This window comes from Petaurus breviceps, unplaced genomic scaffold, assembly GCF_028583685.1.
Source record: "Petaurus breviceps papuanus isolate PSGF00001 unplaced genomic scaffold, PetGlider_PUasm1.0 379, whole genome shotgun sequence".
Taxonomy (NCBI): Eukaryota; Metazoa; Chordata; class Mammalia; order Diprotodontia; family Petauridae; genus Petaurus; species Petaurus breviceps.
Window position 1 is genome coordinate 3,438,775 of NW_027186303.1, and position 15,816 is coordinate 3,454,590.

Below are 15,816 nucleotides of genomic sequence, written 5' to 3' on the forward strand. Positions count from 1 at the left end.
AAATTCTGTTCTTCCATCTCTCCCCTTCCTCCTCTCCAAGACAGTAAGCCACCTGATAGAGGTTATACATGTAATGCAGTTTCTTTATCTGTAAAATGGAGATAACATTAATACATCCCCATTTCCTGGTTGCTTTGCTGCAAGGCATAACTTAATAAAAAAAAAAGTATTGGCAGACACTGTAACAATTCTGATTTAACATGTAATCCCCTCAGGCACTATAAGAAAGACATTACCAATGGATTATTTAATACCAAAAATCCATTCCTTTGCTGGAAAACTCTTTGTCTTTTAGAGTTTTTAAAGTGGCAAGTGGCATAAAGCACTTTGGGGGAAAATATAAGCTAGAAGGGGACCTTAAGAGGCCATTACAGATGTGAAAACTGAGGCCCAGAGACTCAACTGAGTAACTTGTTCAAGGTCAGTTAGTCAAGGACGCAGGGGTGAGGAGCAAATATGAAGTTTGGATTCAGTCAAAGTGCTTCATTTGAGGACCTAGAGGACTCCGTGTGGCCTCAAGGCCAAAGGTTCCCCACCTCTGGTCTAAGAGATGGAATTCAAATATGCCCAAAGATGCCATTTGGACTTCATGCCCAAAACTGATCTGGCCACTGCTCCTGCTGAGGAATTGCTTCCTTTTACCACATCCCCATTTCACAACCACCTTTAGGAACAAGGCCCCACACTCATCCCCTGCAGGAATTGCCTTGGTGGCTGGCCTGGGACTGAATATTGAAAGCTTTTTGCTGTGGCTGATTTTCCAGGTTCAGTTGCATAAAGCAAACATTACATTGGGGAAGGAATGGGGAAGCGGTAACTAGCAGGCTTGACTGGCCAGTCAGTTTCTCCTGTCCACAGAAGCCGACACCGTCCTGCGTCACTAGCTCGCTGGTGGGCATCAGGCCTTAGAGCCCCTGATCCTGCTCTTCTCTCACCACTGCTTCTTATAAAAGTTGACCAGGAAAAAATAGAAAGCAAATGGTAGTATGGACAAAAAAGTATACATCTGGAAAGAGTTTTGTCATTTTGATCCTGAGGATTTTTGTTTTCCCTCTAAATTACGCTAATGATGATGCTATGGCCTTTGAACACTAGAGCACTTTGTGTTTTGAGTCCTGATCCATTCCCAGGTTTTCTCAGACCTCCTTGTGACCCCTGGCCTACATCGATGAGACAGGTGATTGGCAGGATTGGATAGCAAGGAGGGGCTGAGAGGTGAGCTAGGGTAGAACCTCATTGGCCTAAGCGGGCCAAAGGCCTCCTTCATATCAGGCTTCAGTCAAGTGCCACAGGCTTTTCCAAGTTATGGAAATGGATGTGAATACAGCCCTTCCCCCTCACCCGGAGTGAAAGGAAGCTTTGTTTTAGATGAAAACTTTGGTGCTGGGAAACCTCTGGAGCAGGAGAAGCACCTGTCCTTGTGTCTTCGGGAACAGAAAAGAATGAAGCAGCATCTGACATGTGCCTGCCAGGCCAGCTTGGCATTAGCAGCTGGGTCATTAAAAGCAGCTCCCTTCTGGTTTCTTCTGAAGCTACCTAAAGGCCATCCTTATCTCCCTGGTCTTCCTTGTGTTGTCCCCACATAATATCAATAAGGAAGGTGCTGTTATCCCTGGTTCACTTCAGAATTTGGGATCGAGGTCTGCAGGGGCTCCCCCAGGGGGATTCCCTGGGCTGCCTCCAGTTACATGGGGCTTGTGTCACAACACAGCCTCTTGGCCATTTACAGCTCTTCGTTGCTGGAGAGTTGAAGCCACTCCAGACCCATCATGTACCTCTCAGTAAGTGCCCAGCAGTCTCTCCACTGTGATGCCACAGCTTGAGCCCTTTGGCCACTGTTCTAACAAACCTGCTCTGAGACGCCCTGAGAATTCAGTGCCTCTCACCTCCAGCGTGATGCTCCTGGGGTGTGGATGGCCTGGTTTGGTAGCTGCCTCCATTTTGGTTCTTTTGTGCCTTCATTTCTACCTCTTCATGCCTGGCCTGAATCCAAATGGAGCAGCTCTGCCATCATGGCGGCAGTCAGAGAAGCTTTTCCACATCTTTTCTTATTTTCACGTCAGTCCTTCTTCCTGTTTCCTTCTTGACCATCCTCATGATGGTCTGTCTCAGTTGGCTGTCGATAATCTATTCTATAAACTTGTTCTCTGCTTCTGAGCATCTCATGGCATTCTGAGCTAATACCCAGTCCTCACCCATTTCTTCACTGGTGCCATCATTGGCAGCCATGACTTTCCATGTGACAGGGAGGATACTTTGGGTGGTCATTGGAAAGCAGACATTGCATGGATGAGGGGAAAGGAGGCAGAAATGGCTTAAATGAGTGGCCTTGGGGAGAAAGAAGGACCTTGAATCTAGGAAATAGTAGCTACTTGCTGGATGGGCTTCCTGGGTCATTCAGGGCCTTCTGGCCAGGAAGCTACTTCTGTGATCCAGAGGCCAGCAGCAGTCCCTTGGGCCTGGGGTGGCTTGAGCTCATCTCCTCTCAGAGTCGCCTCTGGAATTGGGAAGGATAAATTCTCCTTTTCTGCAGCACATCTGCCTTTCTGCTGTCTTGTGTCAAAACTTCTGTTTTCCTTTTGAGGGTGCCAGCATCTCACCCACCCACATTCCTAACTTGAGAGTCATTCTTCACTCCCCCTCACTCTCTATAAAGGAATTGGTTAGCAAGTCCTATGAAGTTCATATCATCCCCACCCCCTTCAGTCACAAAGATCTACCCCCTTCACGCAGGCCTGCTCTGCCTTTCCCTGGTTGGTCTCCTTGTTTCTCATCACTCCTTCCCACTCTCCCTCCCCATCTCTCAGAGCTTCCAAATTTATCTTCCTAAAGGGTAGGTGTGACTGACTTATCTATTGTTTCCCTGTTAGAAAACCTCTTGCTTCAAGGACAAAATCCAGACTCTTCTTCCCCTCATCACATAAAGCCTTCTGCAGCCTGCCTCTCGTCTGCCTTTCCAACCTTATTTCCCATCGCTCCCCGTCACCGACTTGACATTCCACCTGGACAAGGCTGTCCATGGTCTTGCTGTTCCCTCCAATGGATGAACCATCTCTGCTGCTCCATGTATCTCCATGAGTAATAAATACTCCATCCCTGGGACTCTTTCTCATCTCTTCCCATTGGAATCCTTCTCTTCTCAGACTCAGCTCATGCCATCTCTGGTGCCTTTGCCACACCTTCTCCTCCTGCACACACTTCTCAGTAGAATTAGAATGCAGAGGAGCAGGCCCCATTCCGGTCTTATCTTTGGGTTTTCACCATCACCTCAGGCCTTTATTACTTTGTGCACTTCAATTCAGCATAGCCCCTACATCTGGTTTTAACAGCACAAGGATGAAATGGAAATGTGCTAGAGCCCCTTTAGTGAAATTGTTTAAGTTTGTTTCTTTTCTTTCTCCTAAGTTCTAAATTCTGCATTTGTCCTGTTTCCCTCCATTACTTTAGGCATTTGGGGAGGGCATTTAGCCCTTTTCCCAAAGGGACCATAATGTACGATAATTAGAGGTCAGCAGGTTAAGTCACTGAGGGGGAGAGTAATTTTTTTTTAATTCAGATAAGTAAAAACATTAAAAAAAGTAACAAAGGTTTCCATCTTTGATTTCACAGTTCACCTTGGAAGGCAAATATCCTTAGTACCATGTGAATGAGATCTTTCAAGGTTCTCTGCCATTTTCTGGAAGCCTCCCGGGGTGGGGAACCTGCCTCCTCAAGGCCACATGTGACCTCAGGTGCAGCCTTTTGACTTGAGTCCAAGTTTTACAGAACAGAACCTTTTATTAAAGGGATTTGTTCTGTGGAGTTTGGATTCAGTCAAAGGGCCACACTTGAGAACCTAGGGGGCCACATGTGGCCTTGAGGCCCCAGATTCCCCATCCCTGCTCCTGGCCCTTGTCTGGAAGGAGGAAGATTTCCCCTTTTCCTATAAGAGGGGGTAGGTACATTAGGTGTGACTCTGGAGGTGATGCAGAGATGAACAAAAAGGCACAGGGCAGAACAAACCTCCTTAAAATTGGGGTACATCTGTGTCAGTGCGTTGAGTCAGCATTGTTGTCTAGAAAGTTCTTTGTTGTGGCCCATGATCACCTTCCCCCCACTATTTGTACTAGAATTCCCCATTCATATCGTGGGCCAAGAATTTAAAACTTTAAAGAACTTTAAACCTTTTTATAGACTTGGAATATATCCTGGTGAGTTTTATTAGCCAGGCTATCTTGGAATTTTGTAAAAAGAATCTGGGCTCTAGCAAAAGCTCTTAGCAAATAGGAACCATGTGGCAAGATTTAATAACTGGAGTTGGGAGGGGGAGTAAGCCCTCCATTTGTTGTTGGAACTCTAAAAGGGAGAGCCATATTGACAATATCTGTTAATTGTTACAGAGCTGGTCAAACTTTTTGGCCCAGAGATTCTCTCGCTTAGGACTTTTATTATAAAAATACCATGCAAAGAAGGAGGAAAGGACCTATCTGTAATAAGAATGTTGTAGTGGCCATATTTGTAATTGCATAAAAAGCATCCAGCCTAAGTCTAAAAATGGAGTCTGAAAAAGTATTGAATATTAATGTAAAAGAATGGGAAGTCTTAATATGAAGTAACTCATTGCCAGATGACCAAAACCATACCTGTATTTGGTAAAGCCAAGCTAAAGGCGTTTGAGCTTTGTCCATTCAGGGTTCTGGGGCAGGAAGACACTTCTTTGCTACTGTGATGACAATTTGGTATAATACAACAAGGATTTGGGGGATGATTTTAGTTCTCATTCTTTTTGCAGTTATTAGGTTATTTGTTTTTGTTGGTAGTTATTAATAAATTCATGTAGCCCACTCTCAAATAGTTAAATTTCATATCTTCTTTTCACAGGGAAACAGCTGGAAGGCATCTGGTAAGTTGTTGAACTTTTCAGTCTTGACTGGGTTGATTGGTTTATGGAACACACAAGTGCCACCAGGCAGTGGAATCTGCTGTGGTCCCCAGTTTTTAGCTTCTAGTTTGACATATAGACCCACTTCCCATTTTTTAAAAACTTTGAAGCTGTAAGAATTGACTCCATTCCAAGAAGCATTGTAGTATAATGGGAGGACTTTGGCCTGGCATCAGAAGCCCTGAATTCTGGTCTTGTTTCTTTCCTTTGCTGGCTTTGTGACTTCTCTGGGCCTCAGTTCTCTTTATCTTTATGGTCACATCCAGCCCTGGTGTTCTATGAATTGAGTTTAGAAGGTTGGAGGTGAATTGGTGGCCACAGGTGCCCGATGGCAGCCATACCTACCAACCATTCAGACCTCTTATCTCTGTTTTAGACCTCATGCTCTTGAAGTATCCCTCTCTGCCAAATGCCCTGAGCTGGGCTGGGCGCTCCAGGGAAATGAGCAAGTGAGGCCACTTAAGCTTGGGTTAAATATTATGTTGACCATTATTATTTTGCCAATAACTGGAACCTGGGCACTTTTCCATGGAATTGATCCATATTCAGGCTTGTTTGGCCCTCCTTTTTCAAAACTGACCCAAGATGGCTGTGAAGGAAATTGGAAAAGGCCTTTAGGAATCCCCTATACCATGCAGAGTCATATTTTTGAAATGTCCTTGGGAAGCCCAAGCATCTCATTGAAGGGTTTCCCAAGTCAGTCTCCCAATCCTACTCTCCCCACCCTACCACCCTCACCACCCACCATTTTAGGGTGAGGTAGGCTTAGATTGTTGGTTGGGTTTTGTTAGCCATTGAGATTGCAGTGTGCTTTTCAGGCTTTCATTCCAGAAAAAGGCCTGGAAACAATCTGAGGAACAATCCCCTGTCCCCATTTTTCCCCTGCCAGTGAGGTGCCTACATGTGCCACCTTTTGTGAATCTTAACAGAAATGTTTCTATCCAGGTATAGGTACCTCCTGAAAACCTATGTGTTTATCTCCAGTCTCTTTTGAATGTCAGTTTCCTACTTACCCTTGCTTTCCTCTCCATGGCAGGCATACCTCCATAGTTGTTCACAAGGATGAATTCTTCTTCGGCAGTGGAGGCATTTCCAGCTGTCCACCTGTAAGTGCCTCCCATCTGGGACCCTTTCCTTTGCTGCTTCTGATCCCACTATGATTCCTACAGGAGAATGGATTGGGTTACTCATTAGCTTTCTACTGAATGCCATATGAATGCTTTAAAAGCTACATTTCTGAGACTTTCTTCTATGCTATACTGTCCCATACCAAATTTATCATCTCTTAGGGGTATTCTTGCCAGTCTGCTAAAGCTGTGAGTGAGGGCCAATTATTGGATAGATCTGTTCTAGAGGATTTATAGAGATATGGACAAGAATCATATGGAGCAAAAAGGTCTGCCTGCCCTGTAGAGGAGGTGGCTGGGGGTGGAGCATCCTCATCAGTGAGACTGTGGCTCCACTGGGGCTGTTTTGTTGCCAGGTCCCTTTTGATTGTTTCTTCCCTTGGCTCTCTGGCTAATCAGAGGGATCCTTGTGCCTAAGATTTGACCATATAGTGCTCCAGGGTCAGTCAACACTTCAAAACCAACCATTGGCCCAAACTTCCAAATAAAAAATTATAATAATAACTTGATTGTCCATAAAAATATTTTATCTTACCAGGTTTTTGCTTTTTGAATTTCCAGAGGAAGAAATAGCATAGTTTGTCTTGGGTATGACTAGAGAAATGGACTGTTAAATGAAACCCCTTCTGGTGTCCTGAACCCTCCGTTTCTGAATCAGAGTCAGGGACCATGTGACTATACACATCTACCTCACAATTCCCTGGAGAAGCAGCCTGGATTAGAAAGCAGGCTAGTGGAAATCAGGTTCAGACCTTCACAATATATACTGCCATAAGCTCCCAATGAATACATGAGCTACAGTTAATAGAGAGATTACAGGGAAAGAAAAGAAAAGACTTTTCACAACTATGGGCAGGAAAGATTCATAACTAAACCAGGAATAGAGATGATCAGGAAAGATCAGGTGGATGGTTTGGATTACATAAAATTCCAAAACTTCCAACCAAGTATAATCCAGGCAGCTAGAAGTAAAACAAGGGGAAAGATCCTTGAAGCAAATTATTGTGCTAAAGGCTTGATATCTTAAGATACGAAAGTCAAGGAAAAGATGTGGAGGAAATCATTACCAACAGCAAAACAAAAACTGTTCCCTGATAGGAATGCAAGCTATTGACCACCATAGGCAATAAGAAGAATCAAGTCACCAGCAGCCCCCTGCTATGAGTCATACCCTGTGAAAAGCCACACAGCTGTTGGAGGGAAGACAGGGCCCTGATGCATGTGGAGGGGGCTGAGAAAGGGCCACTCGTCTTGGAAAGCCTGTACCCCCAAAGTCCTGCTGCTGGTGTGGGGGGTGGCTATGGTGGCAGGTGAGGTCACACAGAAAGGCCCAGGGTTGTTAATGGTAGGATTTGTTGTATCCCAAAACTGGAAACACAGTGAGGTCTCTTCACCTCTGCAGGGGCTGAACAAAATGAGATGTTATTACGTGCTGTAAAAAATGATGCCTGATGGATTCAGGGAAATGTGCTGATGGATGTCTGTGTGATTTATGCCAGGTTAAATAAGCAGAACCAAGAGATGGATTTTGCCAGTGCCCAAAGTAATGTAAATGAAGACGCTTCAGAACTCTAGCCAGGGCTGTGACCAGTCCCAGCTTTAGAAGCCCAACTGTACTGTACTCCATGGCAGCGATAGCTGTCCTGGAGGTACAGAAGGAGATGTGCCTTTCAGGTGTAGCCAACACATTGGTTTGAGCTTCTTGAGGGCGGGGAATAATCATGCAAAAAAAAAGGTGACAAATGAAAGATTTGGAAACTCCCCATATGGGAGGAGAGCAGAGATGAGTTCAGAATGGGATGCAGACACAACAGAGAGGCTTTGTTACTGTCATGTTGTTTAATGTCCATGTAAGTTCTACTCAGCAGACATGCTCGGTTTCATAGACAGGCTTTTTAGTTTTTTATCTTCTCAAATGTTCATCTAATTTTGCAATTTAAAAAAAAGAAAATTTAAAGAAAGAAAAAAGACCTTCCAGCTAGCAAAAGGAGAGACAGGAGGCTGGGAAATGGGCACGGGAAAGTGGTATTTGGGCTGCTCAGGGTATTTAATTGGAGGACCATCAACATCTCTAGCTGTGACCTGTCTGGGAGAGTTTGAAGGCTAAGAAGGACTGTTGCTTGCCTTTGCTTTATGTTTCTGGCCCTTTTGGAGCACCACCCTGAGTTCCGATCACAGCTCTGCTCCTTTCTACCTCACGTATCACTTCCCCTCTGGGTGCCCTGGGTCCACCTTTGTGAAAGGACTTGGTGACCTTGAAGGTCCCTCAAGCTCTAAATGGAGGATCTTATGGTTGTCCCTTTTCGAAAGTTCTAGGGAAATTCTCAGGGGTTGGTGATTGGCCTAATACTGTTGGCTTGCCCTTGCAGGGAGGGACACTGCTTGGGCCCCCTGATTCAGTAGTAGAAGTAGGGAGCACCGAAGTTACCGAAGAAATCTTCCTGGAATACCTGTCCTCCCTGGGGGAGTCCCTGTTCCGGTGAGTCACAGGCAGCCCTGAGCCCTGGAGAAGAGTCTGGGTCAGGTGGGGTGGGAGGAGGGCATTGTGGAGATGCTGACTCAAGAGGCTTTACAGACCCGCTGGCTAAGCTGGGCCAGGGGCAGCACACCTGCCACGTCCTCACATTGTAGTTTCCAAGATTCTCTCAACCTTGAAACAGTTTGAGGCCCATCTGCTCTCTCTGCACTTTCTGCTTTGATCCTCATAGACCTGGGAAATAAATAGGTCCTGCAGATGTCCTCCTCCCCATGTCATAGAGGGGCACTGAGGCCCACATGGCCCCAGGTGTCTTCAGTGGGATTCCCAGGCCCCTCTCTCTGGTTGCACAGCAGGTGTGTGGCCCTTTGTAGGGCCCGAGGAGGCTAGGAAAGCCTGCCCTTGCTGACTCTTAGAGAGTCATCCATTTTGGGGGTGCTCATGGGTCCTTCCCCTTTCCATGGACAGAGGTGAGGCCTACAATCTCTTTGAGCACAATTGTAACACATTCAGCAATGAAGTGGCCCAGTTCCTGACTGGAAAGAAGATTCCCTCTTACATCACGGACCTGCCGTCTGAAGTCCTCTCCACGTGAGTATTGGGCATCTCCTTGCCTGCCATCCAGGGCCCACCTTGCCCTGACGAGGATGGGACGGGGCTGGGGAAGCAGAGGCTGAGAGCCTGAGCAGGACATACTCAATATCATTTGGAGTCTCTGTGTGAACACTGGCATGATCCTCCCTGGGCCTCTGCCCATTGGACACTCAGTCCAAAAATGCTGCCTCTGGCTGGTCTGAGGGGGCTGCGCTCTGCCTGGGCTGAGGACACGATTCTGGTGGGTTCTTGGGAGGGCCATGATTTGAAGAACCTAGGGAGATTCATGGGAGTAGAATTAACTGGTTTAGGACCTCTTGGCGCCCTCCACATCCCTCAGAGCTTCCTCCTGTTCCTTCTCTGGTGGTCAGCAGTATGTGATGGAGGCCAGGATGCTTTGTCCTAGAGCTCCTGCCTTGATCCTGACCTAGCCACAGCTCCCGTTCCTCAGGGGCTTTCCTCACAACCAGCTGGTGAGGCAGGAAGAGCTAGGATTGTCCCCATTGGTACATATGAGAATGCTGGAGGGCCGTGAGAGCTGATGGAACTTGGTAATGAACAGTGCAGGCCTTGAGCATCTGGTTGGAGCCAGTGTTCTTTCTCCAGCACCCCAGTGTGGTTGCTTCTAGGACGTCCCCTGGTCCCACTTTCCAGTCCAGGGATTGCTATTTCTGTGGAGGGTAGAGGATAGAAGCTTGGAACCAGAAGGGCGGCCCACGGGGCCCTTGATCAGTTCAGAGAACATGCTCCTTCCCAGGAATACAGTGATGGCTCAAATGTCCATAACATGCCCCTTGGAGGAGCTTCCTCTCAGGTGTCAGGTCCAGCAGAGACAGTGCTTGGGAGATAGATGTAAGAGCCAAGGACAGAGCAGAAGAGGACCGAGGGCAAGGGCGTGAGTGTCAGGACAGTGCCCAGGCACTCCTAGCCCTCCGGGCCTCAGAATCACCTCAAGGGCCTGTTGGCTTTTCCCCAGGTGACCTGGGGGATGGGGCAGGTAGAGCCCCTAACTTCAAGCCATGCTCAGGGAAGCCCAGGTGGGGTTAATGCAGGTGTTTTTTCCTTCCCAGGGTGCTCATTCCTGTCTTCTGGTGCCAGGAGGACCCTGTTGGCAAGATTTGGGCTATAGTAAATTAGTTGGTGCTGTGCCGAGTTCTCAGCTTGTGTGTGTTGGCATGGGGAGGGGCCAGGCCGTCCAGCCCTGCCTGAACCAACTCTGGTCACCTGAGTGTAGTTTTCAGAAGTAGCACTTGTCCTTGGAGATTCTAAGGAGCATAAGTGGGTCTTCTTGGTGTGCTTGCCTCTGAAAGGCTCCTTGACTCCTGCATTTTTATCATAGGGACACTGTCGAGCTCCTTGAGGTGGATTCAGAGAGCAGAGTAGGTCCTTGAGGAAGTGGCACTCACAGTTTGTGGTCACTGGGGTCCAAGCAAGTGCCATTGCCAAGTACCAGGAGGGCTCCTTAGAGCATGGATTTCTGACAGGGTCAGTCCCTGTGTGGCCTGATCCACACAGATCCAGGCAGTCCCCAGGGAGCACCTGGGAGGGAAGGAAGTAAAGGAGGGAGGAGTGGCAGGTGTGTGTGGATCCTGGGCCTGAAAGTGGAGGGATTTCCAAGAACAAGTCCAGGGTGACTGAGTCCTGGGGGCTGGCCAGCATCACTAAGTAAGCTGTGCCTTAGGGGCGGCCAGGTGGCGTGCAGTGAGTAAGAGCACCGGCCCCAGCATCAGGAGACATTGGTTCCTGCCTCAGATACTCACCCCCACACAAAAATAACTGGCCATGTAACCTTGAGCAAGTTACTTAACCCTGATTGCTTAAAAAAAAAAAAGTAAGCTGTGCCTGCCTCTCTGCTGGAAGAGAGAACATTGTGGCCAAAGTCTTCCCTCCTCTCTCATCTTCTCGCACAGGCCCTTTGGACAGGCTCTGCGGCCCCTCCTGGACTCCATCCAGATCCAGCCCCCTGGTGGGAACACCTTTGGCAGACCCAATGGCCAGAGCTAACGGGCCTAGGAGGGAGTACCTCGCCTTGCCACCGTCGACTCTTCAGGGCTTTTCCTTTTTAAAAAAACAAACCCTACCAGATTTCTATTTTATAATTTTACATCAGAGCTAACAACCAGGGGACGGCTTTTTAAATTTCCCAGGGAAGGAGATCATCGGGCTGCATGTAGGACAATGCTGCTAAAAACCAGAACCAATGCCATCCCTTCTAACAGTATTATACTAATTTATTAAGGCTGTCTTGTCTGTGAGTTCACTTTTGACGCTGTTTGCTAAGCGTCCCCCACTCTGCAGAAGGGGGAGGTTGCTGAACCAGAAGAAGGTGGGTCCTCTCGGGGGCAGGTCAGGCTTTAAGACCCAGGGAGACATTGCCCAGCTAGAGCCCCTTGCCCAGGTGCCGTGGGGAGGCAGGTGAGGGGTGTGACCAGCCCAGGCTTCCAGAAGTTGTAGGTGAGAGCCCCGAAGACTTTGTTGTCTCTGGGCCAGAGGGGCAGGAGTCAGGGCTGACTGGATAGCAGACCCAGGAAGGAAGGACATGAGCGAGATGTAGAACCAAAAGCCATTGTCTTCACCTCCTCAAATCTTGTTAGGCCCTATTTATGCAGAGCAACTCCTGCTTAGTCTAGGCCAAGGCAGTTGGGAATGCTGGCTCTTTGCCTCTCACTGATCACGTGCAGCCTTGATAACCTACCCCACACACAGTCCTAGCTAGACAGCTGAGGGGAGAGTGCTTCCCAACCTCAGGCTGTGTTGATCTGAGCATCCAAAGAGGAGAAAAGGGCAGAATCTAGCTGGCCAGTGAGTTTAGTGCTGTGTGTCTGGTGGGAATTCTCCCACTGTTCCAAAAGCATTTTGAAGACATGCTTTGGTTTCTTTCCATCCTGAATCTGGCTGCAGGAGAGGGGGAAAGGGTGGGTATATTGGATCCCCCTTTTGACTGCCTGGTAGGAATAAATCTGAAGGATTCCCCCTGGATTCCCTTCTTTCTGAGCCCTCCCAGGTTGTAAATGCAAGTGGCTGAGAAGCCCCAAATCCCTTCCAGCCGTTCTGCAGCCCAGGCTGCCTGCCTGGGACACTCCCTGCTGCCTCGGCCGCAGCAGTGACTTGATGTCTTCTCATCTCCAGTTTGTGGCCCCCACCAGCCCAAACAGGATTCTCATAGCTCATCAAGGGGAAGCAGTTCTTAAGATTCTAGCCACTCTCAGGTGTCATGCATGTGACCAGAAGTGTCTCAGGGACAGCCTGGGATGTCACAGGATATGCTGGTCCAGCAAGAACAGCTCCATTCTTTTGGGGGAGGCCGGTACTGGGAAGCAGGGCAGGCATAAATGGTCCTAAAGAGACCAGGAGCCTCAGGTTTGGGGCCCAGTGGGAGCGCAGCAGGTGGCCTAGGCTGTGGCTGTGGTCTCCTGCCAGTCCGGCTCTCACAGGGTGGCAGCTGCTGCTTGGCAGTCATGAGATCACAACCTCCCCACTGGGCTGCTTTTGTTCTCCATGATTGCTCTCCACCCTTGTTCCGTCCAGAAGCAGCAATGTAACAGCCCCTTCCTAGTGCCTGGAAACACTGAACACCTTTCAGCCCTTCATGAGGAGGGAGACTGGAGGGGTCACTACCCCACCCTGGTGGGCTGGGGGTGCACTCAGGGCAAATGGGCAGAAAAGCAAATTTCGAGCTTGGGAGCTGGTGCAGGCAACTGCCTTGTGAAGGAGAAGCCTATGTTGGGGGGTGGGGATTGGTTGAAGAAAGGTTTTTAATTTTATTTTCAACTGAGCATTTATGTTCTTTCCCTCTTACTCCTCCACTGAAAAAGGGGGGAGGGGGGAAAGCCACTTTACTGTTAAGCATTGATTTGCAAAACAAATCCCCACACTGTTGGTGGCCAAACGTGTGTCTCATCTGTCCAAGTGGCAGCTTCTTTTTGTGCACCTTCATGGATAACTAAGTGACCATTGAACTCTCAAAAGCTCAGGCACTGGTCAGCGCTGTGTGGCCTGGCCTCCCTTCCGCCCAGACTCAGGACTGTGCCCTCTGTGACTTGCCTGTGGCCCCTGAGGCTGACTAGGTCTCTGGAGGGGGGTGCGCCGGGCCTTTGGGCTAGGCACACACCCCCTTCCTGAAATGAAGCCTGTACTCTGCCATATCCCTTTTCCCCTCCAGCAAGCCAAGTGAGTAACCGTATCTGGGATGGAGGTGTTTGCTAGCTGATCTGTTTCTATAATGCAATAAACTTGGGTCCACCACCCATTCACTCTGTGTGTCCCGTTTGCTTCATTTCTGTCGTCCAGCAGTTTCCATTGTAGGGACCTAAGGCCCTGCTCCACTTGCTTGCCTTAGCTTGGCCCTTAAGTGCCCATTTGCCAGGTGGGAGGGAGGGGGCCTTCTAATCTCCTTTCAGTTCCTGTTAGATTACACTCCCCCTCCCTCGACTCAGTTGTTTTAGCTGGACTAGAAAGGATCTGTGACTAGATCCTTTCTTGGGAGGTGGGGGGTTAGCATTTATAGAGCTGGGACTAAGTGCCGGGCTTTATGCTAATCATTGCTTTACAAATACCCTGTTTGATCTTTAACAACCATATGAAAGAATGCTCCAAATCGTTAATAATGAGAGAAATGCAAAGCAGACCCACCCTGAGGTCTCAGCTCCCCCAATTGTCAAGGATGACCAAAGATGGGTCTTGGTTAGGGGGGCAGATAGGCAGTAGCATGTGTGCGTTGGAGCTGTGAAGCCGGGTGGCCGGTTGGGAGACAGCTTTGGAATGTCCCCACACCCAGCAAAAATGTAGCAAAGCACATGGGACCGATGCCTGTGGATGATAGGGGAATGGAGCGCTATGTCAGTGCTGTAAAGGAGGACAACTGTGCCAGCAGAGAACCACCCAAGAGTGAGCCACTCTGTACCAAGGCAGAACCAGGGAAACAAGGCAAGGGTGACAGCCATGTAACTGGCACGAACCAGCCACACCACATGTGTAGAGGGGACAGAGAAGAGCTGAGCAGGCCTCAGCCCAGCTGGCCCCTCCCCAGGGTTGGGGAGGCCACCACTAGGGAATAGATTGGATCTGCTGACTTGCTTCCTTTTTAAAAAAAAAAAAAATCTTTTGATATATGGGATGACTTGGGAATACTAGGGGAAATGCTGGTAATGTAAAAAAACCAAGGTATAATGATAAAAGGATGGATGAACGCACGGACGGACAGACCGATGGATGGATAAATGCTACCACCCTACCGCATCTGGCTTTCCAGAGCAAGGTCAAGATACAGTGACCATAATGGCCACTAGATGGTGACCTGGATCCATCGCCACAGATTCTGTGTTGTCTTTTACCCCATAGAGAACATCCTGGGGAAGGAAAGGGAATGGGTAAATTAATGGAGCTCCCCAGAGTAAAGTGGGGAGGGGAGAGGGATAAGGAGGAGGGAACACTGAGCACACCTGGGGAAAAGTATTGGCACAGAAGGGGGGACCCTGGCCTGGGCACTACATTGGAGAGGCAGGAGTCCTGGGTTCTGGTGCCGATTCTTTTTCTCACTGGCTGCTGACCTGGGGTGAGACATGTTCTAATCTCTGGACCTTTCTCCAGTCCTTTCTGCTCAAATGGGGCGGGGGCAGAAGGGTAGAAGGATCCTGGTGTTCATCCATTGCACAGAAAGGGGATGCCCGGGAGTGCCCTTCCAGTCTGCCTCTTAGCCTGTGCCCTTGAGGTGGACTAGCAGTGTATTTCACATCTATCAGCCTCATTAGCACAGCTCTAGCAGCCAACACTTAAGGGATACTCGGGAGAGGAGGCTCAGCTGCCAGGCACTGTCTGCAGAGGTTTACAGAACCATAGCGCCCTCCACCCTGGGACCTTGGAAATCATCTCATTCTTCAGGTGGATAGGCTGAGGTCACACAGCTAAGGCCTGAAGTCGGGCCCCCAACTCCCAGAGACCCCAGGTGTGAAGCTTGCCAGGTCGCCTTCCCTGCCACAACCTCTGCTTCCCTCTGCCAGTCCTTACCAGCAGACTTAGCCTCCTTCACAGATGAGATCGAGGCCATCTGACAGAGCTCCTTCACTCCCCCTCTCCATTGTTCAGACCTCAGCATTATCCCTAAGGAAGGAAGACTCCTCAGGAACGGCTAATCTCTCCCTGTGTCTTTATTGCCAGGATAGAGCTGGGACATTTAAAAGTGAAGTCAGTCAGCAGACATTTAATAAATGCCTACTATGTGCCCTGACCCTGTGCTGAGCACTAGGGATACAAAAAGGCAAGAGAACCCCAGCCCTCAAGGAGCTTACAGTCTGATGGAACTTTCATACTTCTGCCCATCTATCTTGATGTCCTTTCTGTCCCTCCTGAATGTCCTTTCTCCTCTCTGGGGGAGGGAGTGCGGTTGGTGACCTTGCATGGCCCTCAAACAAGTCATGTCACCATCTCCCTGATGTCAGGGTCCTCTTTGAGAAGGAAGGACAAACACAACAATGTCATCTCCCTATAAAGCTCAGTCCCCATGCTGCCACTTCCCTTGTTGACTCAGGTGGCCGTCCCTCATCTCTTTGTCTGCCCCTCCCTTACACTGAGCATGGGCAGTACTGTGTATTGTGGTTACCTAGTCTGTCCCCCGGCCTGTCTAGACTAGACCCCCTTTGAAAGCAGAAAACTTGCCTCATTCCCCCGACTCCAGTCCCCAGCACAGGGCCCTATACATG

At 48.9% G+C, this 15,816-nt stretch overlaps 1 protein-coding gene across 2 annotated transcripts in view; it reads left to right on the forward strand.

The window, feature by feature from the left end:
• The window catches only part of DESI1 (desumoylating isopeptidase 1), a 16,585-nt gene extending 3,214 nt beyond the window's left edge, over nucleotides 1–13,371 (forward strand). The window contains exons 2-6 of one of the 2 annotated variants that reach the window (XM_069099426.1): nucleotides 4,861–4,882; nucleotides 5,958–6,027; nucleotides 8,418–8,527; nucleotides 8,993–9,115; nucleotides 10,189–10,266. In XM_069099426.1, coding sequence (XP_068955527.1) covers nucleotides 4,861–4,882; nucleotides 5,958–6,027; nucleotides 8,418–8,527; nucleotides 8,993–9,115; nucleotides 10,189–10,255 — 392 coding nt within the window. In that variant the 3' untranslated portion in view covers nucleotides 10,256–10,266. Of the gene's footprint in view, nucleotides 1–4,860; nucleotides 4,883–5,957; nucleotides 6,028–8,417; nucleotides 8,528–8,992; nucleotides 9,116–10,188; nucleotides 10,267–11,028 lie in introns of those variants that run through there. The other variant, XM_069099425.1, reaches the window with a different exon arrangement.
• The last annotated feature ends 2,445 nt before the right edge of the window (nucleotides 13,372–15,816 follow it).